At 49.0% G+C, this 22,036-nt stretch overlaps 1 protein-coding gene across 1 annotated transcript in view; it reads right to left on the reverse strand.

Moving 5' to 3' along the window:
- The window catches only part of Cdh23 (cadherin related 23), a 426,621-nt gene that overhangs the window by 311,266 nt on the left and 93,319 nt on the right, over positions 1–22,036 (reverse strand). Inside the window, exons 4-6 of the mRNA XM_029565149.1 lie at positions 6,658–6,800; positions 5,916–5,963; positions 5,695–5,787 (exon numbers count right to left, since the gene is read on the reverse strand). Of these exons, the coding sequence (XP_029421009.1) occupies positions 5,695–5,787; positions 5,916–5,963; positions 6,658–6,800 (284 nt within the window). The remainder of the gene's footprint in view (positions 1–5,694; positions 5,788–5,915; positions 5,964–6,657; positions 6,801–22,036) is intronic.

Consider the following 22,036-nt stretch of genomic DNA (forward strand, 5'->3'; position numbering starts at 1 on the left):
AATTTCAATTCAAAAGGGCTTGGATGGTCCCACCCCTCCAACAGCCTGTAATATACATTTCTGTCCTGGGCTGGTACCATTCCTTGTATAAAGCTCTCCTTGACGAATGTCTTATGGCTCTGGCATCTCCAACATCTTGGGGTCTATACTACAACTTAGGTTTGATCTTCATAGTTTATGCAATTTTACGCAATGGCCTCACAGGGTAAGGCATCTTTCAACTCTCATCAACGAACCTCCCTCATGCAACAGAGAACCATGAACACAAACGGACACAAATGTCCAAAGCGTAGAGAATAAGGGCTGCAGAGCGGGGGTCCCTGGACAGGACTTCTTCATTAAACTTTCCTTGCTCTTAATGTCCAAGTTGACTTAAAATCTCAGGGCTGTTCCACAAATATTTGTTGTAGTTATAGTTTTAAAAAAACCCAACAAATTTTAAAAAAAAATGCACCATTAATCAGGGCAGGGTCGATCCCAATTGTACTTTGGAGAATGAAGGACAGTCTGTGTTGTTAGACTTTAGTGCTGGTTAGAAAAGTGCAATGAGAGAGAGAGAGAGAGAGAGAGAGAGAGAGAGAGAGAGAGAGAGAGAGAGAGATAGGTGGGCAGGCAGATTCTAAGGCACTGCAACTGTTCCCTAGCTGATAGGAAAAAGAATCCATGCTGAATGTGGTGGAAGCTAACACCAGAAGATGCACTGGGGAAGATATGTTGTGACCAGATGGATAAAAGCCGAAACTGCCCAGCTGTACTTATCAGAACATCAAGGACACAGTGTCCCTGAGACTCCAGGGGACCTCCTTCAATTGCCTGTCCCAGAAGCCACCAGCCTCTGCTGACTTCTAAACCTCACACCCACCCTTCTGCCCAAACACCCCAGCATCAGGTCACCTCCCTGGGCACCCTGCAGGACTGAGGGCTGGCCCCAGGAGGAGTGGGCTGGCCATTGCTGAAGGTCAGCGAGGCAGGCCGCGCCCCCTCGCCGAGGTAGTGGAGCGGTACCGCTGGGCACAGACACAGGCAAACACGTTTGAGCAAATTGGCATGCCATAAAAGTCTATTACAGCAAATCAAACAGCAGTCAGCGTGACAGCCATTAGGCTGAAATGAATACACGGGGGCTTAATGAGGTCTGTCGAGGCTGGCTTGGTGAATTAAGTTGCCAATTCTAGCAGGATTTCCCTTTTCTTATGGACTTGAAAGCATCCACGTTCCCTCGTTAGCGCTTCGACAAGTGAATTGCAGGGCCTTTCGCCCTGATAAAATGGATAATTACATAGAGAGCCGCTTTGCGAGGGGAGAAGGGTGGGCAGGAGGGAAGAGAGCACAAACAAACGCAAACACACACCTGCCTGCCTTCTCCCCAGCGGACAGACTGGACTCTCAGGGGGAACAGGGCCAAGGCTGGGCAGGCAGTTCGGGGTGGGGGACTGGGCCTGTCCTTGAAGTGCCTCCCACCCCACTATTCCTAACCCTAGGGACTAGGGTCCCTGTGGGCCATGTTTCCTAGCAGCTGTGGGCCATTGAATGTTTTCATCCAAGACAGCCTGCCCTCAGTCACCAGCCTGCAGATTTCCAGCATCCCTGGAACAGGCCTATAACACCAGCTACTTGGAAGGTAGAGGAAGGAAGATCACACGTTTAGGTCAACCTAGGCAACTTTGCCAAACTCTGTCTCAAAATCAATTTTAAGTTGTTGGGGGATGGAGTTCAGTGGTGGAGCACTTACCTAAACATGCTCTAGGCCCATGCTGGTTTGCCAACTGGGGCTTGAGCCAGGCAGCTCGGTGACAACACCAGGCCCAGGCTAAGCCATGCCAAGCTACCTTGGGTCAGAAGTGGCTGAGCCTCTGTCTAGTTGATATCACACCCCATGGCCCAAACCCAGAGTCAAGTATCAGGTCATGGAGTGACTGGGGGTGTCTACTCACAAGCAAATAAACCCTACAGGCTTCCCTCCCAGCACTGTGTGCCCTCTGCAGCCACCTTCCTCAGCAGGTGGCAGGAGGCACTCATTCTCGCCCACCTCCCTTCTTTCTTATGTAGCAAGGAGGACTAGGACCCACAGGGGTTAAAGGCCATGTCCAAATGGACCCAGTAACCTAAGAACAGGGCAGGAGTACACCCCTGAGTCCTAACTGCCAGGCTCTGCTCCTGGAGCCTCTCAGGTCTCCAAGGAATGACAGCAGCACAGAGCAAAGCCACAGTATACACTGGATGAATCCTTGCTATCTGAATGAGTTGACAGCAGATACCTAGAGTCTTGAAGAACCCAGAAGGGTAGGAGTTCCAGCAGGGCTGTGTGCTCTGCAGGAGGAGAGCAAAGGGTTGGCCCCCAGCCCAGGAGCTGGGAAGGAGGGACATGACCGTTTGTCCTCTCTTGGCCCTGCTGCTGTCTGCCACCCCCTCTCCAGGAAGGACAGAGGGCAGCCGGGCCTGCCAGGACAGCAGCTGAGCAATGGGCACAAGGCTCATTAACTCTGAGCCATGTCCTTGGTTTCTGAGCCCAGGCTTGGAGTGCAGGCTGTCACATAGAACCCCTTAATTAAATTAGGGACACTTCCAAATGAGTGAGAGCTGGGAGCCAAGCTTTTGTCCCTGGGCATGGCCACAGTGCAGGGCACTATGCCCCCATGCTGTGAACAGTGGACTCTCTCTCCTACTAGTCTATCCCAGGCAAGGAAGGGGCCTAGGTACCTCTGGGCAATCCCAGCCTCACAGTTGTCCTCCTACCGTCCAACTGACACAAACATAGACCACTGGTTCACCACTGTGTGATGAGGGCCAGGCCCTCCAGGGCATGAGTCAAGATCTCTTCATCCTCCAGGGAATCTTAGACTGCCCAGGAGTGTGCTGGATAGCTTTAGTGTCAACTTGACACACCTGGGTTGAGGGAACCTCAATTGGGAAATTGCCTCTATTGGACTGGCCTGTGGCCATGTCTGAGGGGCATCTTCTTGAGTGATGTGGGAGGGCCCAGCCCACTATGGGTGATGCCACCCCTGGGCAGGTGGGCCTGTGTGGCATAAGAAAGCAGGCTGAGCAGGGGCCAGGGGAGCAAGCCTGTAAGCAGCATTCCTCCATGGCCTGTGCTCCAGCTCCTGCCTCCAGGTTCCTGCCCTGAGTTCCTACCTTGGGCTCCCTGATGAACTGCAACCTGGGAGCTACAACATGGATGAAACTTGAAAGCATTATGACAAGTACAAAAAGCCAGGTTCACAGGGATAAATATTGTATGATTCATTTACATGAAATGCACACAATAGGTGAAGCCATAGAGATCAGAGGTAAATCAGTAGGGAGCTGTGGAGGCAGCTCAGTCAGTAAGTGTTGCTGTGCAAGGAGGAGGACCTGAGTTTGATCCACAGCACCCACGTACAATGTTATAAAATGTCGGATGTGGTGGTATGTACCTCTAATCCCAGTACTGGGGAGGTAGAAACAGACAGAATCCTGGGGCTTGCTGGCCATCCAGTCTAGCCTAATTTACAAGTCCCAGACCAGTGAAACCCTGCCTCAAAAACAAGGTGGACAGTCCTAAGGAAGAACACCCTAGGCTGACCTCTGTTCTCCACATATACATACACCCACACATGTGAACACACACACACACACAAACACACACATTAGTGGTTTCCTATGGCTAGAAGAGAGGGAACATGGGCACAGACTGCTCCTGAGTATGAGGTTTCTTTCTGTAGTGATGAAAATGTTTTGATATTGATTTGGTGATTGAAGCACAACTTTGTGACTATGTTAATAGCCACTGAATGGCGCGCTTTCATGAATAAGTTCTATGACATGCAAATTACATCATAACCTGTAAAGTACAAAATATTAGAAAGCTGCAACCCCAAGTCCCAGGGTCCAAGCTTTCTCAGTCTCCACCTGGTTGCCTACTGACTTGGTCACGTTGTCAAGGGGCTCAGCTGGGTTTGAGAATTGATTTATGTTTAGTTGGCATCCAGCTATTTGGGATTATAAAAAAAAAAGATTGATTCCATCACCTAAGAGACAACAGTTTAGTATAACATTCCTACAGAGAAAAGGCTGAACTATATTCCTATGATTTTTCAAAGGAAGGAGCGAGTGTTTACTTCCTGTGAACATAGCATTTGGATCTAGAAATTCGACAGCTTGTCTTGCTGTGGAGTCTCCGGGAATGACCTAAATTTTGTGCTTTGTGCTTTCTTCACTTATGAAATGTCGATGATGACAGCACCTAAAACCTAGGGATGCAATGAGGATTAAAATACACAAAACACTGAGCAAAAAAAGGCCTAGCACATTGCAGAATAAATTTGTTATTTGATTTCTGCTTCAAAGGCTTGATGAATCTGTTTCTACTACCTATGTCTTTCCCTTATGTGCTGGATAGCTTTAGTGTCAACTTGACACACCTGGGTTGAGGGAGCCTCAATCGGGGAAGTGCCTCTATTGGACTGGCCTGTGGCCATGTCTGAAGGGCATCTTCTTGATGAGTGATGTGGGAGGGCCCAGCCCACTGTGGGTGGTGCCACCCCTGGGCAGGTGGGCCTGTGTGGCATAAGAAAGCAGGCTGAGCAAGGGCCAGGGGAGCAAGCCTGTAAGCAGCGTTCCTCCATGGCCTGTGCTCCAGCTCCTGCCTCCAGGTTCCTGCCCTGAGTTCCTACCTTGGGCTCCCTGATGAACTGTGACCTGGGAGTTGTAAGACAAATAAACCGTTTCCTCCCCAAATTGGTACTAGTCAGAGTGTTTTGTCACAGCAATGAAGAATAAACTAAGACAAGGAGTCAGGGTCAAAGTCATAGCTGTGTGACCTTGGGCAAGTTCTACTCTCACCTAAGCCTATGGGATAGTCTTGCAAGCCTCTTTCCATTCTCTGATCCAGAGACAGGTGATATAAGGGAGTTAGGACTCAAGTGCCTGGTGCCAGTCTGCCTTTCCAGAAAACTCTCTCTTCCCATCATTCCCACCCCAGCCCTAACTGCTGCCACTCCATCTGGAGTCCCCAGGGCAGGCCTGAGGATCACCCAGTTAGAAGCTCTTTACTATTCCCACCCCAGTCAGGGTTTTTACATAGCTAACAGCCTCTAAGACTGCTATCAGCTGCCATGGCAAGGGACAGCAAAAGGCAAGAGCCCTGGTGCCTTTGGGAGCCAAGAGTCAGATTATTAACGAACCGTTTGTAATGCAATAATTTGTACTTCTCAATTACCAGCAATGGCTTGATTTTACATGCATGCACTCATGCAAACATACTCAGGGTACACAGAACAGAAGCCAGGGGGAGTGTGGGCCAGAACGCATAGCTAGGGACCTGAAGGTTCCCCTAATCCTTAGGGACCAAATTCTGGCCAAAGCAAACAGGATTGGGACAAGACCTACCTACTTACCCCATCCAAGACCCACACCAGACTAGGAATGGAAGACAGTGTAACTCCTGTCTCATGCAGCTCATGTCCCTTTCCCCAGGAACATGTGGGGCTCCACAGGACAGGCCTTGCCTCAGGACTAAGGTTCTACCCACTGACCCACCCACCCTTCCCACTACAGGACTGGTGGCTCTCATCCACAAAGTGGATGCTGGGTTAGATTGGGGGCAGCGGATGGCTGCAGTTGATCTCCACACATCTCACCATCTTGTCTGGAGAAGTCCTCCTGTCTCTCTCTCTCTCACACACACACACCATGACCCCAGAAGGTTCCTACCTCAGGGATGCGCACGCTGTAGGGCTGGTTGTGAAACGTGGGTGCATTATCATTCACATCCCCAACCTGGATGTTCACCTTCCTTGTGATCACCTGGGGAGAGAAGGGAGGGGCTCAGTTCAACTACCTCCCTCTCACTCCTTTCCACCACCAAAGGCCCAGGGACATGCCAAATCCAGGAACTGGCCTCCCAGGGCAAGTGGGGCTCAGGGAACACTCACCCCCTGGTGGTCGCTGACTGAGAACTCCACTGTGAACTCCGACTTAGTCTGAAAGAAGAGGAAGGGAGGGAAGAGGGCAGTTAGAGAGGCGTGCTGAGAAACTGGGTTCCTAGGTGTGGGCCCTGGGCATAGCTGCAGGGCTTCTAGCACTTCCCAGGGCCTCATCTAGGCCTGGGGTTCAAATGTGTCCCTGAAAGTTAGGACTGTCCTCTGCACTGGGGAAGCAGCCGGAAGATTTGGATCATTCCTCAAAAGAGCAGTAAGCAAAGAAAGTTGAGAGTCATGGGTGCTTGTCTTGGCTCTGCCTCTGTGTGGCTGTGTGATACTGAGCAAGCCATTGGGCCCTTTTGTGTCCAGTTCCTGAGAAATGGAGTTGTAGAAGGCAAGGCTTGGGGCTGTATCCAAACCCTTTCTTTCATTTGCTAAGGACTACCATACTGTGAACTGCTACTGTTCTAAAGACTGGCTTTTGGAGGTAAGTTTGTTGGCGGTAGGGGTAGACCGATAGGCCCACAGGGTCCTATTTCACAAGGGATAACCTCAGGGTTACTCTGTCTCTCTTGCTGACTTAGAGACCCTAATCTGTCCCATTCCAAGCCCAGGTCCACCTACCCTTGAAACAGGATGAGGCCCCAGCAGAGGTAGAATGGGGTCTTGAAGGAAGGTCCCTCCCAAGATGCACTCTGTGCGTGCATCTGCCCTGCTCCTGAGAGGACTGGGACAGGGAAGTGGAATGTCCTACCTCCCTGTCCAGTGGCTGCCGGAGCCACACCACGCCAGTGTCAGGCTCTACTGCAAAGAAGCGGGAGGCCTCCTCTCCAGACACGCCAAACACCAGGGGATCATTGTCCATGTCTCGGGCCAGCAACTGGGTCACAGAAGAACCTGGAGTGACCAAACAAGAGAGAACAGGACAACAGAAAGGTCAGGCTCATTCTTTCTCACTTTTCTCAAGTGATGGGGCTTCCCCAGGGTACAGCCACCTGACAAACTTCCAGCAGATCACCAACCATCTTAAGACACCCCCCTCCAGCCTTGGGCTGACTCAGGCTTTCCACTTCTGTCCTGGCCCACTTGTCACAGGGTGTACATAGCTGTAACATGAACTATCATCACCATGTTCTAGGTGAGAAACCAACAGCTAGGTCTCTAATTTGGAGACCTTTCTCTGGATGGCTCAGATGAAGGCAGGCCTCTGTAGCTTCAATTCCTATGTTCCAAGATGACTGCATAACTCAGCCCTAGCCAATCAGAGCATCCCACCTCCCCCAACACAATGACGGGCACAGAGGTGAGCACACGATCCAAACTAGACAATGGAAGTCAACCCTGGGATTGAGCTCTTCTTCCACTGGGTCGATGAATGGACCATTCTGACACCATATAGCAAGAATCAGTGTGAGAACGAGGAGGGCTGACAAGTAGGAAAGCAGAGGTACTGGTGTTGAGAGGCAATTCCTGATAGGCTGAGGGTGCTTAGCCTCTGGGTCTGATAGTGACTGGGTGCCCTGGAGTTCTCAGTTATCAGAACTAATGTCCACATCCTTCCCTGCCTTTGATTTTCTTGCTTTAGTTGAGTTGGATTTCCATCTTTTGCAAACAGAAACACCTTTTCTAATTCACAATATTTTGCAAAACTTTCTGGCCTTCATATGTGCACTGGAATACACAGCGGCTAAGATGTGGCTCAGCCTCAAGAATGTCACTCTAGTCCAGGAAGGGGCTGACAGGGTCTGGTTCCTGTCCTCAAGACAAGGACTAGAAGGCAGGGATCACCCTAAGCAGGATGCAGATCCCTAGATGAACACGGGCCACCCAAGTATCAGGATGGTGGTCCACAGCCTGTCTTAGAAGCCTTGACACAGGACATCTTCTCCTGGGGCTCCATGGTTCCCTAGGAGTTTTCAAAGAAAGGGAGCCTACTAGCCATTTTCCCAAGGCTAAAGGGGATTCCTGGCACATGTGCCAAGCCAAAGAAGCTCCAGGCAGGCTGGGATGGCTGGTTACCTTAGCCTCAGGAGAGCCTTAAATTCCCAGCTGGGTGTGTAGTGTGGAGGCTCCTAAGGAAAAGGCCTAGCAGCAGCTCCCAGTATTCAGAAGGGTAGTTAGGTCAGAGCCTTGGCCTGGGCAACTCCTCTGTTCGAGGACTCAGCTTAACCTTGAAAATGGGTTAGACACCACCTCTTCCCCAAATATTGACCTCCATGTTTACCCAATAGCTTCAAAGACGAAAGGAAGGACTGTAAGTATGGGAACTTAATCTGGAAAAGGCAGCGGTTCTGGAACATCTGTCAACGGACTGATAAAAGGACAGTTCTAAGTTAACAGTGACCACTAAGCACTGTGAGTCCTGAGCAGGGGGCAGGCTGAACAATCTCCAAGCACTGTAATGTCTGCCTCTACCCTTTTTTTTTTTTTTTTTGGTTTTTTTGAGACAGGGTCTCCCTGTAGCCCAAGCTGTCCTGGAACTCACTATGTAGACCAGGCTGGCCTTGAACTCACAGAGATCTGCCTGCCTCTAGCTCCTGAGTGCTGGGACTAAAGGCTAGCGCCACCATGCCCGGCTGTCTCTACCCTTTTAAGGTAACAGTGAGTGATGACATAATTTCCCATGGCATCATGGTTAACAAATGGAAGAACTGAAATCCACAGCCTAGACTCTAGGTCTGGGACTTCTGTGGGCACAGAATTCCACAGGTACATTCCATCCAGCCCTAACTGGGAGCCCAGAATGTGGGAAAGGAATAGCCCAGGCATTCACTGGGCTCTTCCAACATGTTAGACTCTCAGCCCATTCACATGAGTTTGCTCATTCCATGCTCCCAGCAACTTCATCTGGAGGTCATCATTCTATCCATTTTATAGATGGGGACATTGAGGCTCATGAGGGAGCGTAGCTTCTCCCTCTTGCCAAGCAGCAGAGGACAGGGCAGCATCTGTGGTGACTGAAGAGGTAAGTGGCGAGAGAAAGGCTGTAAGATTACAGAACAAGGTTGGAACAGCCTGGAGCCCAAACTTTCCATCTAACAGAGAAGCCAGAGGCAGAGAACAAGGTGCTGAGTTGGATGGTGAGCCATTAGGCAGCACTTGAACTGTCTCCTAACACCTACATTCCAAGCTGAATACTCTTTTTGTCCTAGGGCAGAAGAGTGGGGTATGTGACACAACAGATAAGTTGAACTACCTTCTCAAAGGTCTCTCAAAGCTTTCCAGATGACAAGGGTAAACTGGGAGCAGAATGGACCACTTTGTGTATTTTGAAAGATATAACCTAAAGCTGTAGAAGCATTTCCAACCTTGACTCCTGGCTTCCACAAACGCATATATTGCCTCTCTACTGTCAAGTCTGGGAATCACCAAGCTACTTGTCCCCAGGCTTGGGCAGATGCCCCATAGGGGACTGGGGCCCCCACACAACCTACTCATCCACAGCACAATGATTTCCTACAGCCTACAGCCCAGGCCACAGATCTCACCCGCCAGCCCCTCAGGGCCCAGCTGGGGCAGAGGTCTCAGTGAGGCCAAGGGACTTGTGGGAAAGCCGCATTGACCTTCCAAAGTCATGTGACTGAGCCTGATCTCCCAAGCGGCTCTCCCAGGCCTAATACTTGGGTCCTCCCAGGGAGGGGTGCTGAACAGAACAAGGATGGGGCCATCAGCCACTGTCACCCACCCTGTAATTTCCTGGACTTTTATCCATTTTCTCCTCAATTATGCACTGCTCAAAATGGTCCTTTGTGGCTTCCTCATGGGCTCTTGCCTGCTCAGGCCTTCTTGGTGTCCCGGGTAATTGCTAGTGGCCTTTTCTAAGTGTACTAATTAAAGGTGCCAATTTAATATTATATTTAAGACAAGACGCTCCACAATTTTCCAGCTAGTCATCTCCTCCCCTGCCCAGCCTCTCTGCTGCAGAGCTGGCTTCTCTGGGAAGCAGATAGGTCTCCCAACCAGCCACCTCTGGTAATAATGTCCCTACAGAAATGAGGCCGATCTGTGGAGCTTAACTCCAGTCCAGTTCCCCTAGCAGCATCCGGTCATGAGTACTGTTTCTGACTGTAAGATCCCATGGTGTACAGGCCCCAGACAGGGTTTGGTTCCCGCCTGGCATCTCGGACTGCAAAACACTTGGAGTGTTTTAAGAAAAATCCTAATTGTGAGTTAAATGAACCTCTATTTTTATTTTTTATAAATTAGCCAGTCTGTAGTACTCTGTTATAGCAGCAGGAACTTCATCCTGTTAGGAGATGAGTTCAAGCGCTGCTTTATGGTCACCATCCAGCTTGGTGGACTCAGGATACAGATCAGTTGGTAGTGCTTGCATAGCATGCCCAAGGCCCAGGGTTTGATCCCCAGCACCGGACTGACCAAGTGTGGTGATACCAACACTTGAGAGGTGGGGGGATGAGGATCAGGAGTTCAAGGTCATCCTACAGTAAGTTTGAGGTCAGCCTGGGCTACACAAATCCCCCCCACCCCTCTGTATTCTAGCAAAATACACATACCACAGAATTTACCATCTTCACTATTCAAAGTGCACAATCTGGTGCCCTTTGGTGCATTCACAATGTGCAACCATCTTTCATCATTCCCAAAGGAAACCTTGCATTCATCACAAAGCCACTAGCAGCCTAGGCTTCCACACATCTCTCCATCTCTTGGATCTTTCTGCCCCAGACATTCATATCAACTGAACCAGTGGCCTCTCCTGTCTGGCTTCTTTCACTTAACAAGGTTGGGCCACGTTAGCACCCATGGTAGAATGCCATTCCTTTCAATGATTGACTCATTCTCTCATGTGGAACCTAACATATCCTCTTTGTGCGCTCCTCAGATGGCAGACATTTGGGTTATTTCCCCCTTTGGGCTATGAATAATGCTGATGTGAACGTTGTGTAGACATTTTTTTGTGAATACCTGTTTTGTTTTTGTTGTTTATATACATAGGAGTAGACTTGCTGGGTCATAGGGCCATTCTGTGTTTAACTTACTGAAAAACAGTCAAATAGTTTTGTTCAGTGGCTGCACCATTCTGCATATTCATCAGCAGTGGATGAGGTTGGAGTTCTTTTTTGTGCTCAGGGTTCCAGTGATTCACAGGGGCTGTGGGGGGGTCTCTGATGATGATGGGGAGGTATCTACAGCAGGTACAGTTGGTACTGTGACCGCTTACCCTCAGTGCCACACACACCAGCTTAGCCTCCAATGGCCAGCCCCTGCCATGTGCATGCCCACGGTGGAGGGGCTTAGTGAATGGTTGTTGGAAATGATGACTAATGAGAGGGTGTAGAAAGACATCCCAGCTCTCTTGGCTCTCACAGGGAGCTGCTCAGAGGCACATGTTCTATACTGCCTTCTAGAGGTAAGAGGATTGGTCTCCAGTTGTCTCCGCTGATGACTTGGTTTGGGTTGTGCTTTGAATGTGCCCTCCAAAGGCTCATGCATTAGAAACCGTCTCTAAATTCATAACTGTTACCATCTGCAGACGTGGCCTTAGGGAAGCAATCAGAATTAGATGAGGTCATGAGGTGTGACCTTTGCAAAGGCATTAGGGCCTATATTGGAAGAAATTCCTGAGCTAGCATGCTTGTTCTCTCCTATGATGCTGTATGAAGACCCCCACCAGTTGTCAGCACTGTGTTTTTTAACTTCCAGCCTCCAGAACCATGAGCTAAATGAACCTCTTTATAAATTAGCCAGTCTGCAGTATTCTGTTATAGCAGCATAAATCCAGCTTTCTCTATATTACATCCTCACCCCTTCCCTAGAGCTCCTGAGATCACCTCACCAGTCAACCACCTGCCTTTAAGTCTTTATCACAAGGTCTCATTCTTGGCAAACTCAAGTAAAACACCCCATAGGTCTGCACATTGGAGGTCTGGTGGATGCTTGCTCCCACCAGGATCTGCTGGCTCAGCTGGCTAGTGGGGTATCAAGAGTGCAAACCCCCAGACAGCAGTAGTCCCCACCCTCCCTTCAGGAAACTGATGTGCAGCCAAGTGTGGAGGTCCCAGTGCTGGTTTATAGCAGGCCCATATTCAAATATTTAACAATGGGCACAGTACAGGCATCTACCAATCAGAGCAGACGGTGGCCATAAACAACAGGGCTGCTGAGTACTGTCAGTAAGTCAGCCTGGTTTATGGCTCCTGCTTTAGATGCAGAGAGGAACTGTTCCAGTCCCAGCATGATTTAATGTCTTGGGCTCAGTACTACCGACTCAATCAGTGCAGCCAGAGGAGCCTCTGCTCTTGACCTCCCACCCTCACTAGGAAGGGTCACCCTCCAGGGCCAGGTCCCTGCACTCTGTGCTGAGCCTAACCTCATGGGCGGGAGGGTGTTACAGGCCAATGAACTTAGAGCATTTCGAGTTCATAGCAGTTTTCATAGTCAAGAGGTAAAGCAGCCCATGTGGCCATTGATGGATGGATTAGTAAAATACACTCTGTGCTGAGCCAACCCATGCTGGCCCGACCTAACCTCATGGGCGGGAGGGTGTTACAGACCAATGAACTTAGAGCATTTCGAGTTCATAGCAGTTTTCACAGTCAAGAGGTAAAGCAGCCCATGTGGCCATTGATGGATGGATTAGTAAAATACAGCCTAGGCAGTCAATGGACCATCCAGTTCTGAGAAGGAAGAGATGGTGACACTTGGATGGATGAAGCTTGAGATGCTGCGCTAAATGAAATAAGCCAGTCACAATATTGCATGATCCTACTTCTCTGAGGGACCCAAGTCAGGAAGTAGAGGCAGTGTCCAGTGGTTGGGAAGGGCAAAGTGTGAGAATTAATGTCTAATGGGAACAGTCTCACTGTTCAAGATAAGGAACATTCTGGAGACTGATTACACAACAACGTGAATATACCTAATGCTACTGAACCCTATCTTAAAATTGGCTGAGGTGATAAGTTTTATGTTCTGCATATTTACCACAATTAAGTGTTTTCTTTCCATTTTCATGTGTGTTGTATATGTGTGTGTGCATGTGTATAGGCACAAGTGCATGTGAGTACATATGTGTGCTGTGGATGTGGAGGACCAGGGATGCTGTTGGGAATCATTCTCCATAGTTCTTTCATTTTATTCATTGAGGCAGGGTCTCTCAATCAAACCTAGAGCTCTCAGGTATGGCTAGTCTCTCTAGTCAGCTTGCTCTGGGGAACCCCCATCTCTGCCTTGAGGTTAGAATACAGGTGGGTCTCCATGCCCACTTGACATTTACATGGGTTCTGGGGATCCAAACTCTTGTCCTCATGTGGGTAGTAAGTGCTTTAACCACTGAACTATCTCCCAAGCTCACAATTTTTTTAAAAAGTAACAAAACCAAACCAAATCAGATTATCCCAAGGGTTTAGGGATCTTCCCCAACATGACACATCCCACTGGGTCACACTCCTCTCTGTCCAATGGCCTTCTGACTGGTCTAAGTGGGCCAAGTTCATGGCTGGCTCAGGGCTTTCCTCAAATACTTGTTCAGCACAACATCCACCCAAAGAGAGGCCTGGTGTCTCTGTTCGCATCCTGAATTATGGTCCCCATAGTTCCCCAGCTCTGAAACCATCTGTGTATTCATCTGTCTTATTGGCCACCTAGCTCAACACATTCATGTCAGCTCTGTGAGATCAGCAGCCTGGGTGTCCCATTCCCTAAATCTGACAAGCCACTCAATAAAATAAAAGAATGAGTCTTGCATATGCAGGAGGGCTGAGGAGAGGATGGCACCCAAAAGCTTCATGAACCTCTGAGCCATGGTGAGGAGAGCGCCAGTTAATTCTTAATTACTTCACTAATAGGCAGGAGCGAGTGAGGCTAATCACACCTAATACGGCCTAAATTGGCAGTACTTGACTTTGAATGCAGGTGGAACTGGAGTCAGACACCAGCTGGGAGGCTAGTCTCCTATACACCAGCCTTTGATTCTTTCCTAAAGGCTGTGTGATCCCTCCATCAGCCAACTGCCCCACTCTGGGATAGTGTGCCCTGACCTAGAGGCAGGGATCCCCCAGAAGGCAGCTAAGGTCTCTGGGAAGTACAGGGCTGGGGACACATCCTCCACCGTGGCCTCAGCCCCTCAGCAGCCAGGCACATCTGCCTGGAAGCAAGGGACGGACAATCACAGCTTCCACGAGTCCCTGCTGGGCCCCTGCTGACAGCTGAGATGACTGTTATTATTATTATGGTTGTTATCTGCACCGAGAGGAAAGGCTGGGGATCGCTACCTGCCTGGCAAGGGGAGGGCCAGAAACCCAGGCCAGTGGCAGGCAGCGAGCTTTGGTTTTTATCTGAAGTGGAGAAGGCTGAAATCTATGTGTTCTTAATGATGGGTCAGGGGCTGTGGAATGAACAAAGGTGAGATGGTGCCTCTCAGCAACAGTCATGTTCTAAAGCATGCCTTTAACTGAGTTTCTCTCAACACTCAGACCAAGTTTTCTGGTCATGTTCAATGCTCTTCCCAAGGCAGGCACAGCCCCCGCCCCCCATCCCCCCAATCGTATTCCCACTGCACTGTGGGCCCTCTCAAGTGCACGGTGGCCCAGCATAATCCCCTCCATACCCTTCAGATCCTGGACAGCTTCCATTGATGCCCCAAATACCCTTCCTGCCATCAACTTCTCTTACTCCGTTCCAGATCCATCTTTTGCAGGAAGCAACAGAACATCACCCTTGGCAGTAGACAGTGATGCTGTGGGATAGTTCGGCAATGCCTCTTCTCTCCCCCAAGGCTCCCCTATCAATTACTGCTCCCCTAGAGGCCAGAGAGCTATCCAGTCCCAGCCTTTTCCATGCAGACATTACTAATCGATCATGGCATACTCTAGCCAACTGCAGAATCCTTCACAGCACTGCACTCCAAGCAGCCACTATAATCAACCTTAAAAGACATGTGAAAGCTAAGATCTTGAAACCTATGACCTGAAGGGACTTTACACCAGTTGTAATTTACTGTCCCTCTCCATCCAGGGACCAAGGTCAGGGCAGTTAGGAGGAAGAGTCAGTCTTAGAGTTCATAGGCCAGCCCAGAAATGGAGAGTAGTTATGATGAAAGCAGAGGCCAGCATACCCCTCTCACTTCACCAAGGTGAAAGCAAGCTGGGCAGGCTTATCTTCATGAGGCTTAGCTGAGGCTGTACATAGGGTAGCCCCTGTCACAATTTCCAAGGCTATGGGTTATGATTGGGGCCTTTTGAGAATAACTGATTCTCTTCTGGCCCTATGGCCAACAGGGCCACTGTAAACAAAACACACACACACACACACACACACACACACACACACACACAGTCAGCAGAAGGGAACCCAGACTGCTCCTGGTTTGGCCTTCGTCTCTGTCAGAGTCAGGCTCCTGCCTGCCCCTCTTCTGGGTCAGGACACACCCCCCAGAGCCTGCTGTCCTTGCAGCCTTCTCATCTGTCTCCCTCTGGGATCAGACAGCCCGCTAAGTGCCTTGATTCCCAGGCTAACCTCATTTGTCTTAGATTTCCCTCTCCTCTCCTGCAATGTCAAGCTCCTTCTCTGCTAACCTCCCAGATTCTGAGCTTGGTTTGACCTCAGGGCTTTTGTTTTATCCTAAGTTCTACCTCTGCCCACCCTGGGAAGCCAGAGGGGCACCTAAGCCCAGACCTCTCTCCTGCCAGGCAGTGCCTCCTGGACTACCCTCACTGGGATGCCCTATACTGCTGGAAGAAATGCTCACTTCAGGTGAAGGCAATGGAACCCTGGCTCCAGAGCCCTCAGGCCATCTTCGCTCCCTGAGGCAGCTTTCCTGAAACTGCCCAGTCAGCGAAGAGTAGACATACCTGCTCCCTAGGAGAAGGTTCGCACTCATCAAACAGACCTTTGCTGAGTACCATGCTCAAGGGTTTCCATTGGTCCCTTGTTTCTCACAATAGCCTTATCCAGAGGGGTGAGCATGCCTGCTACACAGTTGAGAAAATATGGGCTGAGCAGTAATGTGACCTATTAGAAATTACAGAGCTCTGAGGCAGAAGAACCAAGATTCAAACCCAAGTCTAACTCACAGTCCAAGCCCGAAACCCAACAGCAGAGCACAGCCTTCTCCTTACCCCATGTTGACCAACCATACGGGAGCTTGAGGGCACCTTGGACCCCGGTGTTCAGGAAAACACCCTAGATGCAGACACAGTGGTGGGGTGGGGATCCCCAGGTTAGTCTAGACCCTGGTCTTCAGGTGAACCCCCTAGATGCAGGCACTGCCCTGGTTTGTGGCAGTTCATGTATCACAGGCCAGGAGAATAGCTCTTTTCTCCTGAGGATCAGAGGGCTGTAGCTTTTCTGGCCCATAGGTGTCTGGAGGGCCAGGGAGAATGGCCAGTTCAGGAAAGAAGGAACACATGGGTAAAGCTTCAGGGTCTGCCATCAGGGAGAAGGGGAAGGGGGGGAAATGAAGCCATATTTAAATGAAAAAGCCCACAAGGAAAGCCCAGACATGGAGTCCCTCCATCCATTATACTAGGAACCTGTCCCAAAGCTCCCCTGCTTCAAACATCTGAAGACTTGGGAGACACCATTTCCTGAGGGCCACCAGGCCTGTCACAGTCTTCTGTGGGATCTGAGCCCCCATTCCCCTTGGCATTATAGAGAGGTTAAGTTTCTTGTTCTGAGTCACATAGCTGGCATGGGGCAGGACTAGGCTTATTCACCCATTCTTTTCTTTCAGTCCTTCATTCACTCAGCAAACACTGCCTGTCCCCAGCCCTGCTGACACAACAAAGACGGTTCCTCGCCTTCTGGAGCCCCACACTTCATCACACAGTTCTTTCCCTGTGACTTCCTGAAGTCCTAGGGAAGAGCAAGCACGGGCACAAGTCTGTTTGTAGAATACCTCCTCTTCCCAGGCTGCGACCTCAAAGGTGGCACTCTGTAGAGTCCCTGAGCTGGGGGTTGAGGGCTTGGACTAAGGGACAAAAGACCCAGGAGATGTTCTGGGAGCATCCAAAAATTCCCTCCTTAAGACAGAGAATCCGCAGGGAACAGAATTAACCTGGACACTCTGGTTCCCCTCCAGCTACCATTCCTGGGAAAGTTGCTCGCTTCCCTGAACTACTCCTTCTTCGATGACACGTAAGGGGGCTGGAGCCAGTGGCCAAAGCATAGAAGTCCTTGGGGAGAACTGAAACCAAGCTTTGGGTTGAGGCTCACCTGCCCTCATTTCAAGGAAGAAGACAGGGTTGCCTCTGGGCACAGCGGGGAAGAGAGCTTTGATACGAACTTGTGACTCGCAGGGGCCCCCCACACCTGCCTCACATTCCTATTCTTGTTTTATTTTTTTTTTATTTTGTGTGTATGAATATTTTGTCTACATGTATGTAAGTGTACCATGTTGTATGCATTACCCACAGAGGCCAGAGAGGGTACGAGATCGCTGGAACTGGAGTTACAGATGGTTAGTCACCATGTGGGTGCTGGGCACTGAACCCAGATCCTCTGAAAGAGCAGTCAGTGCTCCTAACTGCTCAGCCATCTTCCCAGCCCCCTTCCCTTTCTTGATTGGGCCAATATACTCACAAAGGAGAAAACAGGGCTGGGCAGCTCTGTGATGAGCCCATGGTCACCCAGCTAAATACAGCTTGCAGGTAGCAAAGCTGACACTCATATTGGTCCTCAGGCTCCTGATTCGATGCCCTTTTGGCTACATTGCACTACGGTCACAGCTAGGTGACGTAGCTACACTATTATGGTTTTGTTGGTCATATAGCACACGGTGCAATGAAGGTACTTGGTATAGGGGGATAGATGGCACAGACAACCCCATCCTGTTTCAAAGTTTCATCTGGCTATCAATACCTGGAGAACAGGCTACCATGGCCTGAAAGCCATGGTCCAAGGGAGGCTGGACATTTTTTTTTCTGCCCAGGAATAGCAGCTAAAGCATGAGAAGAAACGAAGAAAGGAGTTCCAGAATGTTCTGTCTGACCTTCCCAAGTCCTTGCTGCAGCTCCTCAGCTAGGGCTGGGGGTGCTGAAGTCCTTTCTTAAGGCCAGAGAGCCAAGCAGTAGTTACCAGATTTAATAATAGTGATAAGAGTAGGGTGTTTTTTTTTTCCCTTCTCCTGAAACTTTTCAATTCATTGAACTGTTCAATTAACTTTACAAAAGGAAATGTGGAAAAATGATGGCAAATTGAACTTGACATTATCATTAAAATAAACAGAGCACTGCGGGCCGTTAAAGGCTGGCAAAGATAGTCCAAACACAGTGACAGGCACAAGCTGGCTCCTTCCTGCTCAGAGACCACCCTGCTGATGCCCTGCTATCCAGAACTGCAAAGTCACTGATCACAGACCCCACGCTCAGGAGCAAGGCTGAGTCTATTGAATCCTCATCTATACCAGGGAGGGTAGCACCAATGGGGGGCCAATGCCCAGCTATACTCTAGGCCAAGTCCAGAAGATTCTTTGGACTGATTCCAGTGTCTAGAAAGAACCCCACAGATCCCAATGGCTGCCAGGTGGGTGTCCAGAGATAAGTGGTTTCTGGGGTCCCCTGAGTTTTGGAACAAATTTGAGAGATTATGTTGCAGGCTGACCTAGCTAGCAGCCAGCAATTGATTCCAAACTCACTGACACATCAGAACCTCCTGGGCCAAATGACAAAATGCCCATGCTGTGTCCCACAACCCCAAGGGTGAATTCACGGGTCTAAGGTGGTATAGGGGTATGGGCACTAGATGGGTTCAGAGTCTCAGAAGGTATTTCCACTGGGTACCCATACTGGGAGCCACCGCCTTAAATGACATTTTCATTTGGCCCACAGGAAAGCTGACTTTCCAGGAGGCTCTCCACCCTGGCAAGGAACTTGACCTCATACCATATTAGCATATTAGCCTCACCTGGCCTAGTGCATTAACTCCTTCGAGTGACTCAAGCAAGTTCACCAACCCCTCTTTGTAATATCCTTCTCTGAGAAGGTAATTTGGCTCTAAGAAATATGAACCCTATGGTGTGACTCCCTGGACCCCTGCTAGGTATTCAGCCCTAGCCAGAGACTGCTTCTTGTCACTGTAGCAGAAGAAACAACACAGGTACATCCAGAAGCAGGTGAGATGCCTTTCCCAGGCCCCCTCCCCCACTGGGGAGCTGGAGAAGGACCCCCAGAAATCACCTCGTCTTGGAGGAGACTCATAATTACCCACGATGATCACAGCACTATTCATTCTGCCCTAAAATTAATACATCATGTTGAGAATGATCTCGTGCTAATTTATCACAAGATTTATGAAACTTGCACTTTTTCTAATGAGATTTATGCAAATGCCGCTCCTGCCGATGTTTGTGTTTTTAAAAGTTTTGACATGGAAGCAAAGGTCCAGTGCAGTTGGCCAAGGTCCTGCTTTGACTCAGGGGCTCCATGGCAGTCCCTGCTCACATACACGGCAGAGGTGAACAAATACCTACAGTCATCCCACTCACTGGCTCCCAGGCCCCTTCCACCCCTTTCCACTTGTGTCTGCTCCCCACCCCCATCCTTGTTGGGTTCACCTGCTGCTCAGGTAAGGGTCTTTACAGGGAAGTCAAGACTCTCATCCAGTAAGGCATTCCAGATACTCAGACTCTGAGAACAGTAGGGGTTAGAGCATCCTGCTAGTGATGGTGAAGATGATCAAGGCAAGGGAGGAAGGCACCCAGGATGCAGAAGGTAAGGTGGCACTCCCTCTCGGATGCTGTCCATATACATGCAGGACTCTAGGAGTGTCTGGTGAGTTTCTGTGCCCTGGGCCCCTCATTTGCCTCATCCTAATCCTCACCACAACACCATTTATTAAACATGTGCTACATGCTGGGCACTGTGCTAACTACTGTGCACGTACAACTTCATCTAGTACTCATGCTCAGATAAGGAGATTTCATGTCAGAAAGGTTTAGCAACTTTCTCAAAATCACACAGCTAGAAAGAATTGGAGCCAGGATTCAAACCCAAGACCAGCTGACCTTGAAGACAATGTTTTTATCCAGTACCAGCCCCAATGATCAACAGAGGACCTTTCCTTTGCTGGTCACACCTCACATGTTCAGTTATCCAGAATATAGATTAAAAGCGAGACAGTAAAGCCAGGTATGGATGGTGGTCCATGTCTGTAATCGTAGCAATTCAGAAGGCTGAGCAGCTATGTATTCAAAGCCAACCTGGGTGATATAGTAAGATACTGTCTTCATAAAAACAAAGAGCTCGGGATATAGCTCTGTGGTAGAGCACTAGCTTAGCATGTGCGAGGCTCTGGATTTTATCCCTGGTACCATAATAAATAACAGATAATGTTCTGGAACAAAATATGTACACTGTATTTCAAACTCATGCAAACGAGAGATCTGATCAAGACCTCGTCCAGAAGTTGTGTGCTTTGACTTCACATACCAAAGTTGGCTCTTGCAGTTCATAGCCATTCCAAGAAGCAACCGGACTGTAGGAAGCAAACAGATACACACTTCCGATCTCCACAAAAAGGAAAGACCCAAAACTCTCTGAAAAGTAAGAACTTGACAATTTCTGTCTCTTTCCTTGCTCCTGCAGGTGACAATGCATCATCCAAGAATGCTGTTCAGGGTGACGTGTTCAATGATGTGCCCAGGAAGGGCTGAAGGATGAGTCACCCCAATGTGAGAAGGCAGGTACATATATAATAGATCTTATGAATATTCCATGCAAGTCATTAAAATTAAAAAAAGATTTCGTGCTTAAAGGAATACTTCCTAAAGTGTATTTCACGAATCATTAATTCCCTGGGAGGCTAACGGTACTCTATGAAAAAAATGTTCCTTGGTCAAAAAGATGTAGAGAACATTGCATTAGAAAAAGAACCTGGGGCCAGCAAGATGGCTCAGCAGATAAAGGCACTTGTCACCAAGCCTGATGGCATGAGTTCGATCCCTGGGACTCACATGGTGGAAGGAAATTACTGACTCCCACATGTTGTCCTCTTCCTTCTGCATGTGTGCCATGGCATGTGTGTATACCCTCCACTAAGTAAATTAATACAATTTAAATATTTTTAAAGAAAAATAACCTGAACAGGCTTCCTTCCTGCCAGACCTCCCAAAGCCTTTATTACACTAATGTAAACTGTGAAGTTGAACAGAGCCTGGAGAAGATTCAACTTTCCCCTGATTTGGTCAAGAAATTCTTTCTCCTAAGGTCATGTCAGAAGACCTCAGGGGTTTGGGAAAGAGGAATCAAGGAAACATCAGGCCAGGAGCTTTTCTTGGGTAAATAGGTGGATGAATGTGTGGATTGATGTTCTTACTTCAGGCACATCTTTTTTTTGTAATAGGTGGGTGAAAGAGTAGTTGGATGGACGAATTGGTGAATGGATGGATGAGTGGGTAGATGGATGAGTGGATGGGGTAGGTGGTGGGTAGATGTATAGGTGGGGTTCATGGATGAATAAATTGGTAGATGAAAGAATGAATGAGTAGACAGGTGGATGAATGAAGTAGATTGGTGGTGGGTGGGTGGACAGGTGGATGATTGGATAGATGGATGGATGAGTGGGTAGATGGGTGGACATGTACACAGGCAGGTGAATGGATGAGTAAATAGGTGGTGGATGTGTGGACAGATGGATGAATGGGTAATGGGTGAATTAATGGGTAAATGGATGGATGGATAAGTAGATGGGTGGTAAGTGTATTGGTAGATGAATGGGTAAATGGATGGATGAATGAAAGGGTGGATGGATAGATGAGTAGATGGGTAGTAAGTAGATGGGTGGATGAATGGGTAAATGAGTAGATAAATGGGTAGATTGATGCATGGATACATGATGGATGAATGAATGAATGGGTAGATGGGTAGATGAATGGGTAGATGGATAGAAGGATGGATGGGTAGATGGGTGGATAGATGGGTAGATGGATGGATGGATGAGTAGATGGGTGGTAGGTAGATGGATGAATAGGTGGATAGATAGCTGGATGGATGAGTAAATGAATGGATGGGTGGAAGAATGGGTGGAAGAATGGGTAAATGGATGGCTAGGTGGATGCTTAGATGAATGGATGAATTGAGTGGATGGATGGTTAAGTGGATGGATGAATGGGTAGATGGATGGGTAGATGGGTGGTGGGTGAATGGATGGGTAGATGGATGGAAAGCAGGTGAACAAAT

The sequence above is a fragment of the Nannospalax galili genome, unplaced genomic scaffold, assembly GCF_000622305.1.
Source record: "Nannospalax galili isolate Female #2095 unplaced genomic scaffold, S.galili_v1.0 scaffold1437, whole genome shotgun sequence".
Classification (NCBI taxonomy): Eukaryota; Metazoa; Chordata; class Mammalia; order Rodentia; family Spalacidae; genus Nannospalax; species Nannospalax galili.